The 22308-nt window shown below is 40.0% G+C and overlaps 1 protein-coding gene across 5 annotated transcripts in view; it reads left to right on the top strand.

Moving 5' to 3' along the window:
- Nucleotides 1-22308, top strand: part of CTNNA2 (catenin alpha 2) — a 1359097-nt gene that overhangs the window by 1227292 nt on the left and 109497 nt on the right. For all 5 annotated transcript variants that reach the window (XM_027555570.1, XM_027555573.1, XM_027555568.1 and 2 more), the window contains exons 10-11: nt 18045-18137; nt 18714-18870. In XM_027555570.1, coding sequence (XP_027411371.1) covers nt 18045-18137; nt 18714-18870 — 250 coding nt within the window. The remainder of the gene's footprint in view (nt 1-18044; nt 18138-18713; nt 18871-22308) is intronic.

Genomic DNA, 22308 nt, shown 5'->3' with positions numbered 1-22308 from the left:
TACTAGTTTGCATTCCCACCAACAGTGTAAGAGGGTTCCCTTTTCTCCACACCCTCTCCAGCATTTATTATTTGTAGACTTTTGGATCACAGCCATTCTGACTGGTGTGAAATGGTACCTCATAGTGGTTTTGATTTGCATTTCTCTGATAATGAGTGATGTTGAGCATCTTTTCAAGTGTTTGTTAGCCATCTGTATGTCTTCTTTGGAGAAATGTCTATTTAGATCTTTGGCCCATTTTTTGACAAAATTCAACACCCATTTATGATAAAAAACTCTCCAGAAAGCAGGAATAGAAGGAACATACCTCAACATAATAAAAGCTATATATGACAAACCCACAGCAAACATTATCCTCAATGGTGAAAAATTGAAAGCATTTCCTCTAAAGTCAGGAACAAGACAAGGGTGCCCACTTTCACCATTACTATTCAACATAGTTTTGGAAGTTTTGGCTACAGCAATCAGAGCAGAAAAAGAAATAAAAGGAATCCAAATTGGAAAAGAAGAAGTAAAACTCTCACTATTTGCAGATGACATGATCCTCTACATAGAAAACCCTAAGGACTCCACCAGAAAATTACTAGAACTAATCAATGATTATAGTAAAGTTGCAGGATACAAAATCAACACACAGAAATCCCTTGCATTCCTATACACTAATAATGAGAAAACAGAAAGAGAAATTAAGGAAACAATTCCATTCACCATTGCAATGAAAAGAATAAAATACTTAGGAATATATCTACCTAAAGAAACTAAAGACCTATATATAGAAAACTATAAAACACTGGTGAAAGAAATCAAAGAGGACACTAATAGATGGAGAAATATACCATGTTCATGGATTGGAAGAATCAATATAGTGAAAATGAGTATACTACCCAAAGCAATTTATAGATTCAATGCAATCCCTATCAAGCTACCAACAGTATTCTTCACAGAGCTAGAACAAATAATTTCACAATTTGTATGGAAATACAAAAAACCTCGAATAGCCAAAGCGATCTTGAGAAAGAAAAATGGAACTGGAGGAATCAACCTACCTGACTTCAGGCTCTACTACAAAGCCACAGTCATCAAGACAGTATGGTACTGGCACAAAGACAGAAATATAGATCAATGGAACAAAATAGAAAGCCCAGAGATAAATCCACACACATATGGACACCTTATCTTTGACAAAGGAGGCAAGAATATACAGTGGATTAAAGACAATCTCTTTAACAAGTGGTGCTGGGAAATCTGGTCAACCACTTGTAAAAGAATGAAACTAGAACACTTTCTAACACCATATACAAAAATAAACTCAAAATGGATTAAAGATCTCAACATAAGACCAGAAAGTATAAAACTCCTAGAGGAGAACATAGGAAAAACACTCTCTGACATACATCACAGCAGGATCCTCTATGACCCACCTCCCAGAATATTGGAAATAAAAGCAAAAATAAACAAATGGGACCTAATTAAACTTAAAAGCTTCTGCACATCAAAGGAAACTATTAGCAAGGTGAAAAGACAGCCTTCAGAATGGGAGAAAATAATAGCAAATGAAGCAGCCGACAAACAACTAATCTCAAAAATATACAAGCAACTCCTACAGCTCAACTCCAGAAAAATAAACGACCCAATCAAAAAATGAATGTTGAGCTTTAAGCCAACTTTTTCACTCTCCACTTTCACTTTCATCAAGAGGCTTTTTAGTTCCTCTTCACTTTCTGCCATAAGGGTGGTGTCATCTGCATATCTGAGGTTATTGATATTTCTCCCGGCAATCTTGATTCCAGCTTGTGTTTCTTCCAGTCCAGCGTTTCTCATGATGTACTCTGCATATAAGTTAAATAAACAGGGTGAATATATACAGCCTTGACGAACTCCTTTTCCTATTTGGAACCAGTCTGTTGTTCCATGTCAAGTTCTAACTGTTGCTTCCTGACCTGCATACAGATTTTCAAGAGGCAGATCAGGTGGTCTGGTATTCCCATCTCTTTCAGAATTTTCTACAGTTTATTGTGATCCACACAGTCAAAGGCTTTGGCATAGTCAATAAAGCAGAAATACGTGTTTTTCTGGAACTCTCTTGCTTTTTCTATGATCCAGCGGATGTTGGCAATTTGATCTCTGGTTCCTCTGTCTTTTCTAAAACCAGCTTGAACATCAAGAAGTTCACTGTTCACATATTGCTGAAGCCTGGCTTGGAGAATTTTGAGCATTACTTTACTAGCGTGTGAGATGAGTGCAATTGTGTGGTAGTTTGAGCATTCTTTGGCATTGCCTTTCTTTGGGATTGGAATGAAAACTGACCTTTTCCAGTCCTATGGCCATTGCTGGGTTTTCCAAATTTGCTGATATATTGAGTGTAGCACTTTCACAGCATCATCTTGGAAATAGCTCAACTGGAATTCCATCACCTCCACTAGCTTTGATCGTAGTGATGCTTTCTAAGGCCCACTTCATTTCACGTTCCAGGATGTCTGGCTCTAGGTGAGTGATCACACCATCGTGATTATCTGGGTTGTGAAGATCTTTTTTGTACAGTTCTTCTGTGTATTCTTGCCATCTCCTCTTAATATCTTCTGCTTCTGTTAGGTCCATACCATTTCTGTCCTTTATCGAGCTCATCTTTGCATGAAATGTTCCTTTGGTATCTCTGATTTTCTTGAAGAAATCCCTAGTCTTTCTCATTCTGTTGTTTTCCTCTATTTCTTTGCATTGATCGCTGAAGAAGGCTTTCTTATCTCTTCTTGCTATTCTTTGGAACTCTGCATTCAGATGTTTATATCTTTCCTTTTCTCATTTGCTGTTCACTTCTCTTCTTTTCACAGCTATTTGTAAGGCCTCCCCTTGGAAAATCTCATGGACAGAGGAGCCTGGTGGGCTACACTGTGGGGTCACAAAGAGTCAGTCACGTCCGAGTGATTGAGCATGCACACACATAGATTGTTACTCATATTTCATCATTAAATATTGGCAAGGAAAAAATGTACACCTAGGTATCAGTGCTAAGTCACTTCAATCGTGTGCAACTCTTTTGCAACCCCATGGATTAGCCTACCAGGTTCCTCTGTCCAGGGGATTCTCCAGTCAAGAATATTGGAGTGAATTGCCATTTTCTTCTCCACTATATATCAGTATGTATCAGATATTCTATGTGAAATGTATGTATTAAATCTTTCAAAAGTTAAGAATTTTCCTAGGCTTCAGGGAATGTTAAAATAGTAATTATAACTATCGCTTACTTAACCAAGAGCATTTTCATAAATGAAATATCTTCATAGCTCTCTTTCTCTCTCTCCCTTTCTCTGTATGTACATTCACAATATTATTGGTGTTCCCACAGTGACTATGTTTGCTAAACCTGGATCCCATGGGAAAAAAATAATGTGGAGCATATTTCAGGCAAAAGGCAATCATTAAATAATCAGCTAGCCCCAAAAGCATAAAACTAAACAGAAACAAGAAGATGCATAGAATTGCCTCCTGGTTTGCTTTTCTCTGGAAGGATTCCTCAGAAGGCCATCTTTAGCTTTATTATGTAGCAGATTGAAAGGTCAGGCTGACTGACCATTCACCCAGATGACTGATTCAGCTCAGGAAAAAAGGTGACTCACAGAGGATGATAGCAAAAAACAGTCCTCTGGTAGAAAGTCACTAAGCCGAGGCACACGTGAAGGGCATTGTGTGCTCAGCCTATTCCTTTGAGTCTTGGTTATGAGCGTAACCTTGGCTGGGAACCCACATGCACTTTTGCAAGGACAGTTGCTCCTTCCACATACCCGTGGCTGTCGTCTCCTGATGGCGCACAGATGAAAATGGTCGGCAACTGGAGTTCAAGCCTGGTTACAGCACTGGACTGTGATGGCCGAATCTATTGACCAACAAAGTGGAGGTGATTTCTTGAAGGTCACCTTAGAAGGAAAGGCACTCCATGTGGCAGGTTCCTTTCAGAGATGGTTCCCAGGTCACACGAACTAACTCTGCTGCCCTCTCTGGCACAACTCTGTCCTGTTCTCTGGACATCATAGAAGTGTGTTTGATTTCAAAGCAGAGCGAGGCACTGGTATGTTTGTAGACATCTGTACAGCTTGTGGCCCATAGAAGGAAGACATTGCTGCACCTTCCTCAAGGGACTCTCCACGTTGGGAGAGACTTGTAAAAACTTTGCCTATGCATGCAATCAGGAGAATTTAGCTGTGTGTCAGGACAGAGCTAAGAAAAAGCTATCATAGCTGCAGCTGTAATGAAAATGAGGGAGAGTATCTCCACTCACTGATGATGTTGAATAGCTCAGAAAAAAAAATACTCATAGGTGTTATGCAAAGGAGAACTTGAATCAGGTATCAGGAACCAGAGTATGAAGGCAGGTAAAGAAAGTAGAACAAGGATGAGCATAAACATGTGGAAGGGGGAGGGCGTTTGAGCATGCTTCTACACATGGATGGCTTTGTCTACATTGTTGAATGAACATGAGGGACAGCAAACATTGAGCGCTATCTGTCTTTTCCTCTATGATGACTGAGGGACTTGGATTACCACCTGGTTTCCCTGCTGGCTCAAATGGTAGAGAATCTGCCTGCAATGTGGGAGGCCCAGTTCCAATCCCTGTGTTGGGAAGATCTTCTGGAGAAGGGAAAGGCTACCTACTCCAATTTTCTTTCCTGGAGAATTCCATGGACAGAGGAACCTAGTGAGCTACAGGCCATGGGTAGCAAAGAGTTGGACACGATTGAGATACTAACACTTTAGGCAAAGTATGGGTGGGAAAAGCCCTGGAAAATGGGAAGGCTATGGTTTTTCCAGTGGTCATGTATGGATGTGAGAGTTGGGCTGTCAAGAAAGTTGAATGCCGAAGAATTGATGCTTTTGAACTGTGGTGCTGGAGAAGACTCTTGAGAGTCCCTTGGACTGCAAGGAGATCCAACAAGTCCATCCTAAAGGAGATCAGTCCTGGGTGTTCATTGGAAGGACTGATGTTGAAGCTGAAACTCCAATACTTTGGCCACTTGATGCAAAGAGCTGACTCATTGGCAAAGACCCTGATGCTGGGAAAGACTGAGGGCAGGAGAAGGGGACAACAGAGGATGAGATGGTTGGATGGCATCATCGACTCGATGTACATGGGTTTGGGTGGACTCCAGGAATTGGTGATGGACAGGGAGGCCTGGCGTGCTGCGGTTCATGGGGATGCAAAGAGTCGGACACGACTGAGCAACTGAACTGAACTGAACTGAAGCTATAGAGAGTAGCTGTACTCATTTATTATCTGAATCTGCTTCAGACACTACCTGGCTCCTCCTAAAAGTCAAGTTCTGGGTAATTTAGCACATCTCTTCTCCACTGCTATAGTCAGAACCTGGAGCTCTGGCCCCACTCACAGGCAAGGAGGGATTCATTTCACATCTGTGAAGGTCATGATGTTTTATTCACTGGAAATAGGTTAAGATTTTATTTACTTACATGGGACTCTGAGAGACCAAATAGTAGTAGAGAGTGATAATTTAATTCCTCAGTAAATGGACTGAGAAAACAAAATCCCAGAAGGCCTACAATAATTAAAAGAGTATTGCATTTATTGCAAGACTTTAGATAACACACTCTAAGTCTCCTCTATCCTTTTCACACAACCACATTATTGATGAACAGGCATCAAGAAGACATTAGGTGATGCTTTATTGCATTGGTTTAACCTACTGTGGCTTTTATATATGAAGGGCATAGATTTATGCTGAGTGATTCAGCTACAAAGTGGGCACATCAATTTGTTCATGAGAATGTGAGCTGGTGATTACCTTCATTAGAGTCACCAGGGCAGACTGATAACTTTAATTTGGGCAGAGGCATGCAAACAGCATTTGCTAGTGGTATGTGTGTACTTGGAGCACAGGCTGTTCTGCATCCCTGAGGAGCCCTAGGAATACGAATTTGTGTTCTCAGAGACATCAAAGTACCAGCCAGGGTACAAAGACCAGTGGGACCAGGAAGAAATTGCTTCTCAGCACCGTGTGGCAGGATGTGGTATAAGTTTCATTTGGTCTTAGCATCTGAATGCCAGTTTGATGATGAAGTACAGAAAGGATGGCCCAGACAACTGGGCCAAATTCCAGATCATAGAACTTGGGGCCCTCCTTGGTATGACTAGATTATGACAAGTTGAATGGGGTTCTACTTTATACCACATAAAGGGAATTGGTGGGATTTGTTGTTGCTGTTCAGTTGCTCAGTCATGTCTACTTTATATGGACATGTATGGATGTGAGAGTTGGACTGTGAAGAAGGCTGAGCGCTGAAGAATTGATGCTTTTGAGCTGTGGTGTTGGAGAAGACTCTTGAGAGTCCCTTGGACTGCAAGGAGATCCAACCAGTCCATTCTGAAGGAGATCAGCCCTGGGATTTCTTTGGAAGCAATGATGCTAAAGCTGAAACTCCAGTACTTTGGCCACCTCATGCGAAGAGTTGACTCATTGGAAAAGACTGATGCTGGAAGGGATTGGGGGCAAGAGGAGAAGGGGACGACAGAAGATGAGATGGCTGGCTAGCATCACTGACTCAATGGACGTGAGTCTGGGTGAACTCCAGGAGTTGGTGATGGACAGGGAGGCCTGGCGTGCTGCGATTCATGGGGTCGCGAAGAGTCAGACATGACTGAGTGACTGATCTGATCTGACCTTTATTGATCTCAGGGCTTCCGTGGTGGCTCTGATGGTAAAGAATCCGCCTGCACTGAAGGAGATGTGTGTTCGATCCTTGGGTTCGGAAGATCCTCTGGAGAAGGGAATGGCTACTCACTCCAGTATTCTTGACTGGAGAATTCCATGGACAGAGGAGCCTGGTGGGCTACAGCGCATGGGGTTGCAATGAGTCAGACATGACTGAGTGATTGAGCAACACACACACACACACACACACCCCTGCGATCCCATCTATTTGCTAGGTATAATAGAGGCTTCCATCCTGCAAGAATTTACAGTGTAGCTGGGAAACCATGAAGAGACTTTTTAAGCAATCCTGATTTACACTTGTGGTTTGTAGAAAGAAGGTTGGTGGTTAAGTGGTGGTCGAAAAGGCAAGGAGAAACAGTATTGAGGAGTGTAGGATGTAAGGCTGGTGACACTGGAGAATTAGTAAATCTTGCCTTGTGGGGACCTTTCAGCAAGCACATGGCCATATGTAAACGAGTATCATATTTCCCTGACCCAAAAAGTCCACTTCTGACAGGAGCAAAAATTGGATGCCTGAAGATATATGTTACTCTGTTTTTGTTAATAGCAAACACTGGAGAGTCCTTTAAATGGATGGCAACAGGGAAATGACTTGCCAAATAATAAAGCAGAAACATTTGGGGATGTTATTAAATTATAAAAAAAATTAACTACAAGTATATAGACTTTGAAAAGTATTTGCAATGTAAGAGACTGAACAGTGATACAAAGGTACATACTAAGATTGCAACTTTATAAAAATTTTAACTGAAGGGTGCAATCAATGATCATTCATAATGTTGACCTCTGTCATTGCTTCCATTTTATTTCCTTTGTTGTAGTCTTCACTATGTGAACTATAAAGTGTATATACTTGTCTAATTTAAACATGAGCTTCTCTAGGGAATATAAATAGTATTTAATTTGATCACCTCTGTATCTTCAGTATCCCGCACATCTAGGGTACTCAATATTTGAATGGCTGAATACATTAGTGATTGGTATTTTTAAAGTATTTAATTTATTTTAAATTGGACTTTCAATTTAATGCACAGTATGACAATAACATTTGTCAAATCTTTGCAGGATGCTGGGTTAAGAACTCTAATCATTTTTCATTTCAACCTTATCACCAGTACATTTGTTTTTATTAACTTTTTTTTTTTTTTTTTTACAGTAGGTCCTTGTTGGTTGTCTGTTTTAAATACAGTAGAGTGACAAATCAGACTACTGATGTCTTTGTGCTGTGCAGAAGTTTGATGTAGCCCCATTTGATTTTGTTTTGTTGCTTGTGTTTTGGTGTCAAATAAAAGAAAAAAAATCTTTGCAAAAAAAAAAACAGTAGTGTGTACATGTTAATCCCAAACTCCCAATCTGTCTCTCCCCCTGCTTTCCCTCTGGTAATTGTAAATTCATTCTCTAACTCTGTGCTTCTGTTTCTCATACTAAGTGAAGTAAGTCAGACAGAGAAAGACAAATATCATATGATTTTCCTTATATAAGGAATCTTAAAAAATGATACAAATGACTTTATTTACAAAATAGAAGCATTTTAATTGAAATATTATTGCTCTCCAATTATATGTTACAGGTATACAATATAGTGATTTACAATTTTCAAAGGTTACAGTCTATTTATAATTATTGTAAAATATTGGTTTTATTTCCAGTGTTATACAGTATATCCTTGTAGATTATTTTAAACTTAATAATTTGTACTTTTTACCCCACCACTTCTATCTCTCCTTTCCCTCCCCCTACTGGTAACCTCTAGTTTGTTGTCTATTATCTGTGAGTACTGGTTTGTTTTATAGTTGAAAAGACTGAGGCTAATATAGACAAAGCACCTTGCTTGTTGTCAAGATGTAAACCTCAGGCTGCTTGCCTCCAGGATCGAGGTTCTTGACCATCATACAGTGTTAAACACTAAAAATGTATAGAATAATCAAGAGCATCAGATGCTTTAATGAGGTCCTTTTTTAATTTTTTAAATATAAATTTATTTATATTAATTGGAGGTTAATTACTTTACAATATTGTATTGGTTTTGCCATACATCAACATGAATCCACCACAGGTATACATGTGTTCCCCATCCTGAACCCCCCTCCTTCCTCCCTCCCTGTACCATCCCTCTGGGTCATCCCAGTGCACCAGCCCCAAGCAACCAGTATCATGCATCGAATTTGGACTGGCAATTTGTTTCATATATGATATTATACATGTTTCAATACCATTCTTCCAAATCATCCCACCCTCTCCCTCTCCCACAGAGTCCAAAAGACTATTCTATACATCTGTGTCTCTTTTGCTGTCTCGCATACAGGGTTATTGTTACCATCCTTCTAAATTCCATATATATGCGTTAGTATACTGTATTGGTGTTTTTCCTTCTGGCTTACTTCACTCTGTATAATAGGCTACAGTTTCATCCACCTCATTAGAACGGATTCAAATGTATTCTTTTTAATGGCTGAGTAATACTCCATTGTGTATATGTACCACTGCTTTCTTATCCATTCATCTGCTGATGGACATCTAGGTTGCTTCCATGTCCTGACTATTATAAACAGTGCTGCGATGAACATTGGGGTACACGTGTCTCTTTCAATTCTGGTTTCCTCAGTGTGTATGCCCAGCAGTGAGATTGCTGGGTCATAAGGCAGTTCTATTTCCAGTTTTTTAAAGAATCTCCACACTGTTCTCCACAGTGGCTGTACTAGTTTGCATTCCCACCAACAGTGTAAGAGGGCTCCCTTTTCTCCACACCCTCTCCAGCATGTATTGCTTGTAGACTTTTGGATCGCAGCCATTCTGACTGGCATGAAATGGTACCTCATTGAGGTTTTCATTTGCATTTCTCTGATGATGAGTGATGTTGAGCATCTTTTCATGTGTTTGTTAGCCATCTGTATGTCTTCTTTGGAGAAATGTCTATTTAGTTCTTTGGGCCATTTTTTGATTGGGTCGTTTATTTTTCTGGAATTGAGCTGCAGGAGTTGCTTGTATATTTTTGAGATTAGTTGTTTGTCAGTTGCTTCATTTGCTATTATTTTCTCCCATTCTGAAGGCTGTCTTTTCACCTTGCTTATAGTTTCCTTTGATGTGCAGAAGCTTTTAAGTTTAATTAGGTCCCATTTGTTTATTTTTGCTTTTATTTCCGATATTCTGGGAGGTGGGTCATAGAGGATCCTGCTGTGATTTATGTCGGAGAGTGTATTGCCTATGTTCTCCTCTAGGAGTTGTATAGTTTCTGGTCTTACATTTAGATCTTTAATCCATTTTGAGTTTATTTTTGTGTATGGTGTTAGAAAGTGTTCTAGTTTCATTCTTTTACAAGTGATTGACCAGTTTTCCCAGCACCACTTGTTAAAGAGATGATGAGGTCCTTTAAAACAAAAGCAAAAAAAAGTGTTTCCCATTTTCTCCCCTCCTGTGTCTTCATGCCGCCCTCAGCTGCCAACCTCTCCTGAGCCATCCTTCTCTGATCAAAATTTCCCTGTTGCCTAAGCCTCCTCAGTCCTTCAGAAACTCAGTTACTGATAATCTGGTTGATAAACTCATCTTGGTCTGAAGCAGCTATATTTTAAAAGGATTTTATAATATGTCAGCATGAAAGAGAGACACTTCTGCAAACATTTTCTGGGGCAGCCAGTCCTTTTGGGCTCTCTTCCAATCAAGCTGTGAAGGTGGCCAGTAAATCTACTGTGTCCAGGAAGTTCATAAGTATATTGTTTTGTCTCTTAACTGAATTAAAATATTCTCCAACTGTAATATAGGAGGTATGTCTTGTATAAACCTTAAAATTCTATTCAGGATAGGTATATATGAACAGCATTTTGTGCCCTAATATTATTAGGACAGGTAACGGAGTAAATCTTCAGATTGAGACCATAGCACTCTTCATTGAGATGATTGCATAGAGAATAACATTTGCCTGGAATTTGCATCACCATCTCTTCTCTTTATGATTTTATATGACCATGTGACTGTGGGGATTGGAAATTCCATAAATTCCCCTTTAATAGTAAATAGATTCATGTTATACTCAAATTTATGATGATAATGAAATATTAACTCGAGAAACAAGTGCTTTATAAACCTGTGAATTGCTATTCTGCTTTATTTCAAAAGTAGGTTCTTCTTAAAAACACCCATATGATACTTGAAGCTGTAAAAATTAATGAAATGATAAAGCATGGGGGGGTTGAATGCACTGAATATGTGCTGGTGTCTGGAACTGAACAGAATTACAAATATTTAAAAATGTAATTTGATTTCCAGGACCAGAAAATAAGAAAATGTTCTTGTCTTTCTGATGCACCTCATATCACTTTGGAGTTAAATGCCTAAAAACTATATTAGCAGAGATTTTAAATGTCTAATTAAGGCACAGCCTTCCAGGTATTTTGACTTTTCTTGTTAAGTGTTCAAACAAAGCTATGGTATTTTTGAGACGGAACTACATTCTCTTGTGTGGGTCCACACAAACCCACAATTTTCTCAGAGAAAGACAAATATCATATAATGTTACTAATATGTGGAATTTTAAGAAATGATACTAATGAACTTATTTACAAAGCAAAAGCAGACTCACAGACATATAAAACAAACATATGGTTACCAAGAGCAAAGCTGGGGACAGGGAGATAAATTAGAAACTTGGGATTAACACATACACAGTATATATAAAATAGATAGGCAACAAAGACAGACTGTGTAGCACAGGGAACTCTTCACAATACTCCTATATGGAGTATGGTCTATATGGGAAAAGCATTTTAAAAAGAATGGATGTATGTATATGTATGGCTGATTCACTTTGCTGTACAGCAGAAAGTATCATAGCATTGTACTCCAATAAGGGCTTCATAGGTGGTGCTAGTGGTAAAGAAGCTGCCTGCTAAGGCAGTATACACGAGAGACATGGGTTCAGTCCCGCGGTTGGGAAGATGCCCTGGAAGAGGAAATGGTAACCCACTCCAGTATTCTTGCCTAGAAAGTCCCATGGACAAGAGGAGCCTGGCTGCCTATAGTCCATGGGGTTGCAAAGAATTGGACACAACTGAGTATGCACACACATACTCCAATAAAAATTTGGAAATAAAAAATAATAAATCAAATAGATCAACAAGGAATAAAATCAAACAGATAAATTTGATGGCTGTGATGTTCTGTTCATCAGGAATTTGAGCTGTGGAGTGTTTATTGATGAGTGTTTGATTAAAATCATCTTGCATTTTAAATAGTGAAGTGAAGTCAGTCATGTCCGACTCTTTGTGACCCCACAGACTGTAGCCTACCAGGCTTCTCCATCCATGGGATTTTCCAGGCAAGAGTACTGGAGTGGGTTGCCATTTCCTTCTCCAGGGGATCTTCCCGACCCAGGGATCGAACCTGGGTCTCCCTCATTGTAGGCAGATGCTTTTACCGTCTGAGCCAGGGAAGTAGACACTTAAAATAGTCATAATATATTTTTATGAGGGCTCCACACATTTCTGATTTTGTCAGTTTTAACTCTGCCATCTGTGTCCCTGGAGTATCTCTACTCTGTTTTTGGTCAGCCAAGGTGATGATTAAAGGGCTGGGAAACGGATGCTAATTATACAGATTCTGTTTAAGGAGCAAGTTACTTTCTTTGGAGAATCAGCATCAGCTCTCCCTGCTAGTTTATTGTCTTTCTAAAACTGCTAATGATATCATTGTTTGCCCCACCTGTTTACACTGTGTAGCTCCAGAAGAGCAAAAAGTATCCGAGTCTTTGAACTTGAGCCCATGAAATTGTGCTAAGCAGGCAATCAGAAAAGTATCGTAAGATGGATATCTTACCTCTCCATGATGTGGAGAGGTAAGATATCTTATTGATTCCCAGCCAGAACTACTGGGCATTTTTTTTTTCCGGAACCCTTAAAGCTCCTGTAGTCAGCGGCATACGATTTAGTGAACGCTGCTAAACGTCCTTCTATACTCCAAGATAACCAGTTATTAAGCCACTAAGTCAAGTATAGAAGACTTGACTCAGTCTTTTCAGCTTTTACTCACCCAAATCCATTATGCTTTCAGAACTCAGGGAGGAGGGCTTCCTTCCTGAGAGTCTTGGGAAATTTAGTACCATTAGCTCACCAAGGAGCTATGCCACCTTTACTCATGGCCTAGTTACTTCCAGAAATCACAAATCAATCTAAATAGCCCAACATTTAATAGTTGATGATTGACTTTGTTTTCTGAGCTCCTAGGAAGGCAATTGACTCTTGTTGCCGAGCTAAGTTGTAAACAATTCAGAAGTAGAGAAAGCAGAGGCCAGCTCCAGACTGTAAATGTTATCTGTTTAGTTGATTTGAGCAGGTTTTGAAATTCTAGTAAATACAACCATATCACTCAGTTTTGATTTACAGTTTATTTTTTTACTCATTAATTTTTTTCAAATGTCTACTGATTCTAGTCTATTATTCCCTTCCCTTTCCCATCTCCTTAGGAAGACTATCATGCTAATTTTATTAAAGGAGAAAATATTGTGCTTTGAAAAATAGGACATTTTATTTCACTAGAGAGTTTCTGATAACATAAGCACTGTAGTTAAAGAATAGGTATGTGTATGTGTGTGAGTGCACGTTGGACACTCTTTGTGACCCTATGGACTGTAGCCTGCCAGGCTCCTCTGTCCATGGGATTCTCCAGGCAAGAATACTGGAGTGGGTTGCCATGCCCTCCTTCAATGGATCAAATCAATCATTAAGTTTCTACTGTGTGCAGTAGTCTTGTACTCGTGTTAAAATATTCACTGGCATTTAAAACTGTGTTATTGATTGGTAGTTACCTCTAGACTGAAACTTAGTGCTGGATGCCAGAATTCTCAAAATTACAATATATAAAACCATATTCAGAGGCACCGCTATGTCAGTGAGTCCAGTGAGAAGCACAAAGGTAAGCCAAAAGAAAATAAGAAAGATAAGGATTTTGATTAAGTCTATAACCAATTTAAAATACACAAGCCTGCCTTTGGAGATAGTGAAATTCTTAGCATCATGTTGGAAATATTTTGAGGGTGTTTAGAATACATGGCAAATGGAATTCTGATTTTAAGTGGACTTAGAGGGTAAAAACACCAGTTTCAAACCCAACATTCAAAAAACCAAGATCATGGCATCTAGTTCCATCACTTCATGGCAAACAGAAAGGGGAAAAGTGGAAGCAGTGGCAGATTTTCTTTTCTTGGGTTCCAGAGTCACTGCAGACAGTGACTGCAGCCATGAAAGATGCTTGTTCCTTGGAAGAAAAGCTGTGACAAACCTAGACAGTGTATTAAAAAGCAGAGATATCATGTTGCTGACTAAGGTCCATATAATCAAAGCTATGGTTTTTCCAGTAGTCATGTATGTATGTGAGAGTTGGGCCATAAAGAAGACTGAGTGCCGAGGAACTGATGCTTTTGAATTGTGGTACTGGAGAAAACTCCTGAGAGTCCCTTGGACTGCAAGGAGATCCAACCAGTCAATCCTAAAGGAAATCAGTCCTGAATATTCATTAGAAGATCGATGCTGAAGCTCCAATGCTTTGGCTACCTGATACAAAGAGCCAACTCACTGGAAAAGATCCTGATGCTGGGAAAGACTGAGGGCTGAAGGAGAAGAGGGTGACAGAGGATGAGATGGTTGGATGGCATCACTGACTCAATGGACATGAATTTTAGCAAACTCTGGGAGATAGTGAAGGATAGGGGAGCTTGGTGTGCTGTAGTCCATGGGGCTGCAAAGAATCAGGTATGAATGAGCGACTGAACAAAAAAGCAGCAGGTGTATATTGCAGAGTAGAGGCTGCCAGACTTTAGGATTTACAGATTAATAAGCTAAAAAGAATAAATAATTAAAGCATTATTGGTAGTTACCAGCTCTTTATTTTTGCTGTGTTGCTAGCACTATTCTCCTTACTAAGATTCTTTTGGGCAGTGAGGCTCTCACATTAGATTTGAGCTATAATAGAATTTATTAAGGGCTTCCCCGTTGGCTCAGAGGTTAAAGCATCTGCCTGCACTGCAGGAGACCTGAGTTTGATCCCTGGGTCAGGAAGATCCCCTGGAGGAGGAAATGGCAACCCACTCCAGTATTCTTGCCTGGAGAATCCCATGGACGGAGGAGTCTGGTGGGCTACAGTCCACAGGGTCGCAAAGAGTCGGACACGATTGAGTGAATTTCAAAAGATACACAAAGAGAAGCATATATATACATATGACAATGGATGTTACTGATTGGCATTTCCCTCACATAGGAGATGTGAGGAGCCCAGTCTGTTACCAAGATCAGTTTTTGCCTGGGGACCTGCCACCAACACATGCAGGAGACTGTGTGCTCTGGAGAGCCACCTCTGTGGCTTATATGTCCATTACCATATTCCCTTCTCCAGGATGGGACTCTTCTGTTGTCTGCAAACCTTACCTCCAAACCACACTCAGGCTTCTCCTTGACTTATACTGGGCTCCCTTGAACCTTGCATAAATACCGAAAAGAATTTTACCGGAACTGGTGTTATAATAGATTGCAGTTACTACTTTAAAAAAAAACTTTTTATTGTGGAAAATTTCAAGCATATCCAACAGTAGAGCATATATAATAAACCATCATATACTATCACCCGACTTCAACCATTATGAGCTAATAGCCAGTCTTATTTTTTCTATACCTCCACCCCTTTCCTTTACTCTAAAAAACTGTGAAACAAATCTCAAATATATCACTTCATTAAGCTATGGACACTTTAAATAAAATAACAAGTATTGCTAGGGTATTTTAAAACATTAACTCTGTAATATCATCCAATATTTAAATTTCTTTGTTTTACAATGTACATATATATAAATTCACCTACATATTTATGATTATGTAATGGTTTATTTGTCCTATTCAGGATCCACAGAAGTCTGACATTTTTCCACTAGTTATTACCATTAGGATTTTCACGAGTGCATCCACGTGGTTTTATTTTACATGTTTGTCCCTTGGATTTCTGTAAATTGAGAATTTATCCTAAGACTGATCATTTTTATGTTTTTGTTGTTGTTGTTGTTGTTGCTTTTGGTAAGACTGTTTCATAGGTAGTGTTATGTCATTCCATCAAAAGATACATAATATATGGTTCTCTTTCCTATTTATTAATATTTTTAGGTCAATAGACATTGAATACTTGGTTTACCACCTTTGTCTCATTGAGAGTGCTGGCATTTTCTTATTTTTCATCTTACAAAGATGCAAACAAATATTACCCAAGACCTGATTCTAGGAGCATTTAAATGTTTTCATGTTGTTGTCCTTATATAGAGTTATATGGCAAGTTCTAGAAATTATTCACTGCAATGCAGAAGTGTAACTTTAGGTCTCTATTACATACCAAGCAAGAATGATAAAGAGCAAACAAAAGCATCATCCAAATCATCATTTCATAAAATGAAAGGATTTTCAACAGAGGAAATGCAAAGCATTTAAAAGACAGAATTTTAAATTATATGCATATATCTTTCTGGAAAATTCATCACATCATCCTGATTTCTCATGTCATCATGGACAGGGTCACTGCATTCTGGTCTCAAACAATGGACCAGAATATGGGAGCCTTTGTTTAGCTCCATGGTGTTGGAAAGCATGTGCTAGAAGGTAATGTGAAAATTTGCCAAGCCAAATTAAAGGACTAACAACTTTAAGAGCATCTTTAACTTATTATGTATTCCAAATCACTATATACAATTTTTTAAAAGCTATTAAAAGGCTATTCTTTAATTCAGTAAACATGTATTGAGCACCGATTCTATGCCACACAGTTATTCTGGCATTTGGAATATAAAAATTCACTAGAATATAAATATAACAAAGATTAATAAAAAAAAGCAGAGTGGAGACAATATAACAAAAAGAAATTAAGAAGTTGCATTATTAATTTTTGCTCTGCCTCCAAGGAACTTCCTCATACCCTGGGGGTTTAGTATCCTGTGAATGGGTATAATAAGGCATATTTGTCTTTCTCTTTGAAAACTAAGTAACATAATGAACATTATCTGAAGAATCAAAGGTAAACTGTAAAATGTAAGAAATGATGTGATAACTTCTGGACCTTAATCTGTGGTTTCTCATAGGGTATATTCTCACTGGGATAAACTTGAAATATACCCCTAGTATCACTATTTTATCTGTCTCCTTTTGCTGATAAGGAAACGGTCCTCCTAATGTGACGTGACTTAACAGAACTGGCTAATGGTTGAGCCTAGTGATCTCAGTTGTGTGCTCCTCCTCTGCTCTACAGTGATGGTTCTTTCACATTAGATGCTATATGCTTGCACAGTGCATTCGAATCCACCAGGGCGTTAAGGGTGTAATAGGGAAGTGATATGGTTTTGAAAGGCAGAAGTGAGCAGACACAAAGGCAGGTGGCCAGGAGGCTCCCAAGGGTTCTGTCTGCTAATCACTTGCTCTACTGGCCCTCCTGCTCCCAGCCCTGGCAGCCCTTCCCTTCTCCTTTGTCCCTTCTAATCCCCACCTTCCTGTTCTCTTGACACTAGCTTCATGAGACATTCAGCGTTTTGATCATCACTTTATGTGTTGTTGACCTTGTCCAGTCAATCTGACCTTGTATTACCAATTCTAACTCCTTGAAGAAAAGGAATGACACACACTGAAACGCTTGACCTAGGAATTTGAATCCACTTCAGCTGTTTTGGCTGATATAATATGTTTAAAATACCAAATCTGAATGCCTTTATACTAGACCTGCATGTTCTAATTCCTCCATTGCCTTTTGGACTATACTAGCCCTTTTGCACACTTCTCAGACTTCCCTAGCCCCTGAAAGCATTTGAGTTCACTCCTGGTGGACTGACATCTTCCCTACAGACTGTACCAGGCAGATCCTGGATTCTTTGGGGGTAACGGACTCTGGTTTTTAGTTTACTTTGAGTCTCAAATCAAAAGTATCGCCCATGGCATCTCTCTCACTGTTCAGAATTTAGTACTGACGTGGCCAAAATCACAGTGACCTGCACCTAATAATGAGCCTTAGGAGGTTCAAGTGAGAGTATAGATGGAGAGGAAGAGAGTTAAGAAGAGCCCAGTTAAAATGCATTATTGTGTGTACTCAAGAATCTTGAAGCAATGACTTGTTATTAACACCTTGTTCTTCTGGCAGAAATGCCTACTGGCATAAGGCTGAGTAATATTTGGTTGAACACAAAAGGGTCCCTTTATCTTCTTTATGAAAGGATTCTCATGGATGTGGCACTCTCCAGGGAAGGTGCAAAGTCACACAGCAGCCTATTTCCCCTTTGCCCTAACATCATTTTCACTTCAATCCTCTTCAATACAGGTTGCCAATTTGGCCTGTTCCATCTCCAACAATGAGGAAGGGGTGAAATTAGTTCGGATGGCAGCCACTCAGATTGACAGCTTGTGTCCTCAGGTAAGCCTCATTCACTTTGTTTCCACAGCTGATATTTTGGATCTTGTGCACTCCAGCCTTCATGTCACTCATTCCTTGCCTTGTCCATTTTCCTCTCCCTGGAAAGTGCTACCCATCAGTCATGGACCATTTCAGGTTCTGCCTTTCTCAAAAAGAACTGCTAATTGCTCCAGTCTCTCCAAAATTACTGTAGTGATTTTTGTCTTTTCCACCCCTATTGACTTTTTCTGTCTTGAATTGTTATTTCAACACTCCATATCTATTCACTTCATCTCCCTCACAAAATTATATGCTTGTATGTGGAGAACAAGAGTTATATCTCTGCCCCATCTGTGCTAAAAAGACTTGGTTCAATATACACTTTTGGCAACCTATATCTTAAAAAAAGAAGAGCAAACAAAGACTAGTATTTGATAACCTACTCCATCTTTCATGTTTTGATTGTCCTCCCAAATACCAAGAATCCCCTTATCTGCGGAAGCTGCAAGGTCCAGGGTTTCAACATGGTCTTTGACTTGCTTGTTCCTGTTTTGATGAGTGTAATCCTCATGTCCATGGATTATTTCTAACAAATAGGTCATCAATGCTGCTCTCACATTGGCTGCCCGGCCACAGAGCAAAGTTGCTCAAGACAACATGGACGTTTTCAAGGACCAGTGGGAAAAGCAAGTTCGAGTGCTGACAGAGGCTGTGGATGACATCACCTCGGTGGATGACTTCCTTTCTGTCTCAGGTAATCACAAACAGGCCCTTACAAGATAGTGAAGGAAGAGAACAAGATGAGATGAGGAATATCTTGCAAGTGTCATGGGTCTGTGTTTCAAATGCTCTCCTTGGCCCTTTGAGCTTTCAATCATCTCTGCAACTGTGATTGTAACACCCTCTTGAAAATTTGTCTCTGCTGTGCACATTATTTCAAGACACTGAGTCAAGGGATTTGGGGGGAAGACATAACTTTCTGATTGAGATATTAGAAACCTGAAAGATTATTTAAGTAGACCTAGGCTCCTTTCTCAGAGAAGGCGATGGCACCCCACTCCAGTACTCTTGCCTGGAAAATCCCATGGACGGAGGATCCTGGTGGGCTGCAGTCCATGGGGTTGCACAGAGTCGGACACATCTGAAGCGACTTAGCAGCAGCAGCAGGCTCCTTTCTAGTTCCTGGAGTTTTTAAAATAGGATGGCCTTTGCTGCATCTAAATCACCCATCTAAAAAAGAGATTGGTTATGTTGAAAAAAAAATCAATTAGTTATTCCAATTTGCCTGTGTTAAGTACCCCCCCCACTGCCCTGCCCCAGTGAATGAAGTTACATAGGTTTTTGATAAGCTGGGAAAAAAATTTTAACCACCAAATGAACCCATTAGAAAGCCCTTAGGAACTATTGAGGTTTTGAGCACTTGAGCATGAGGTTGTGGAAGGAAGTGAAAATAAACAGAACTCATCATCACTGGAAATTGTAACTTAATGCTTTGTAGATGAAGCCAGACAGAAGGATGGCAATCCACTCCAGTATTCTTGTCTGGAAAATCCCATAGGCAGGCTACAGTCCATGGGGTCACAAAGAGTCAGACATGACTGAGCAACTAACACCAGGGATGTTAGCACATTTGAATAACCATGTAGTCAATTCTGCCTTTAACAAGGCTCGTCAATGCTGTTTCAAAAGTGGGTTACCAGCGGCTCATGGGCCTTTTTCCAAACAGATTTGGCCTAATACACGTAGAGAAGTCTCTGTGGGAGCATAAGGAAGGAGGTCACAGAAGCCTCAACTCCCTTGTGAGGCATTAAAATAACCAAATGGCCCTTAAAAATTCAAATTAACCAGGTGTTAACACTACCCAGAGGTGTATGGAAATCGCACCTACCAACTCGTGTGCCCTGTCTTCAACCCGGACTTACTGAGGTCTGAGAGGGAGAGGCTGCAGCACAGCTCATGGGATCCAGGCTGATGCAGCCTGACTGCAACAAAAGGGAGGGGATTTCTGGGGCAGGCTTAGTGTATTTGGAAGCTTTTCTCTAGTTGTAGTCTTTCCATTCACCAAGAAACTGACAATGAATTCCCACTGGGCTTGTGTTTAAAGCTTGTCTAGGAGTAGCATAGTTGAACCTGTAGATCTGATGGATGATGGAAAAGCCAACTTTAAAATCATGGAGGGAAAGTCAAGGGAAATGGGAAAAATGAGCCAACACATGCTTGGTGCTGTCAATTAAAAAAAAAAAAAAACACAACACAAGAGTGGCGAATTAAGTTTTATTTGGGTGATATGAGGGCTGCAGCCCAGGAGATAGCACCTCAGATAGTTCTAGAGAAACTGTTCCAAACAGGTGGGGGTGAAGGATGATAAAATGTGAGTTTGGTAAAGGGAGAGTACATGCAAGTAAGCACATATTTAAAAGTTTCTGCTGGGCTCATGAAGCTTCTGCTAGTCACGAGAAACAATTGTCACCGTGAAGGAATTTAGTGCTTTTCTAGATATGAGGAGATATAAGAATTGAGCTCATAAAATCAGCTCCTGAGACTATCTGACTATCTGAGGACCTGTGCTGCTAGTTTCCCCTGAGAACAGAGTGTCTCATTTCTGCTCTCCTCCCTGAACTCCTTGAGGGGTGTTGAAGGTCAGTAGCTGCAGCAGCACATGATTCAATTCTTGTAGAGTAAATGACAAGCACCCATGGCAAGTGCCAATTTGTAGTTGACAGTATCTGTTATATGTCTGATTTTCTGCTATTTGCTTTCATTCTCACCAAAATTTTATGTCAGGTATCACTATTCTGAATCTTCTTTGAGAAAAGTAAGTCACTAACAGGCAGGTAACTTGGCAGAGGTGGAATTATAATTCAGATTATCCTCTTTCCAGAATCTATATAGTTCTTAGTAAGTCCGGATAAAAGGGTATTTCTCCAGCTTTCACTGCAGCTCCTTTCCCCCACCTCCAATCCTCTCCTCTCTTCTGCCCTGTAGTACCATGGGTCCACTCTCTCTTCCCTTTTAGAAACCTGGCTTGTTCTTCATTCCCAAGGTGCTTTACTTTTGATGACTTGTCAAAGCAGCTATTCATTTAAACATACCTGTGTCCAGAGATTGTCTGATAAAGAACTCAATGCGTTGCCATTTGTGAAATTTTTTGCTTCCCTGATACATGAATCCTAACAACGCAGAAGATATCCAAGAAGTGCATCTCTCAGAAGATGCTTAGAAATTGTTCGGCTAGGCATGTTGGGGATCCGAATGGTGGGGAACAACAGACTGGACACCAAGGCTGAGATATTTCTGCTTTCTAGTCAATCTTTGCCAGGATGGGTATAAGGGTCCCCAGAAGGGGAGAGGGGGACTCTCAAACCAGCCTCAGGTCTCACACAGCAATCCTAACAGCCCCTAGAAATCTTACTCTGCTACCCTGCCTATTTACAAATAAATGAAAATATCTATACACTACCTTTCTCAAAGAGGAGTCATTTCAGAACTTAAAACTTTCCCGACTTATCCTTTTCTTTAAATGCATGTACAGAAATTTCTGAGGGTAGAAAAAAGCAAAGCAAGGAGTCTTATCTCAGGCTGTTTCAATAATGCAAGCTTTTCTTAATTTTCTTCCACCGGGCCTGCCTCTCTGCCACCTTTCTCCCTGCCATTCCTTTGTGCATCTCATTATTACCAGCAACATGAAAAGGCTTTGGCTTCTGCTGATAACACTGTACAGTCCAACCGCAGTGGTACAAGTGCCGTGGCATGCTATGACAGGAAAATGAACAGGCGCTGTCAGGAAGCCGGCCTTGGCAGGACCCGCTGGAGCGTGCCTTTGGACTTGACAATCGGAGGCAGCAGGCACCTTTCCACAGATGGGCTTGACAAATAATGACACAGCCCACTCTGTCCTGCTGGTAGACTGTGGATGCAGCCCAATAGTTGGGAAAACTACTTCTCATCTCCTCTGTAAGCTGGAGCCAAAACATTTGCATCAGTAAATTGCAGGTTTGGCCCAGGAGATATTTTGAAATGGCATTAATGACATTTTATGTATCAGTTTCTTCTTAAGGGAATATCTATTCTGGCAGGAAACTCTATTTTGGAGGCAAGAATAAAAAAGTTTTTTGTTTTTAAGGGATAGTTTTGTTTTTCTTTCTTTTTTTCATGCTACCTGAGTACTTAATTTGTCCATATGAAAAGCAAC

Source organism: Bos indicus x Bos taurus, chromosome 11 (genome assembly GCF_003369695.1).
Source record: "Bos indicus x Bos taurus breed Angus x Brahman F1 hybrid chromosome 11, Bos_hybrid_MaternalHap_v2.0, whole genome shotgun sequence".
Taxonomy (NCBI): domain Eukaryota; kingdom Metazoa; phylum Chordata; class Mammalia; order Artiodactyla; family Bovidae; genus Bos; species Bos indicus x Bos taurus.
This window is presented reverse-complemented; position numbering and strand designations above follow the sequence as displayed.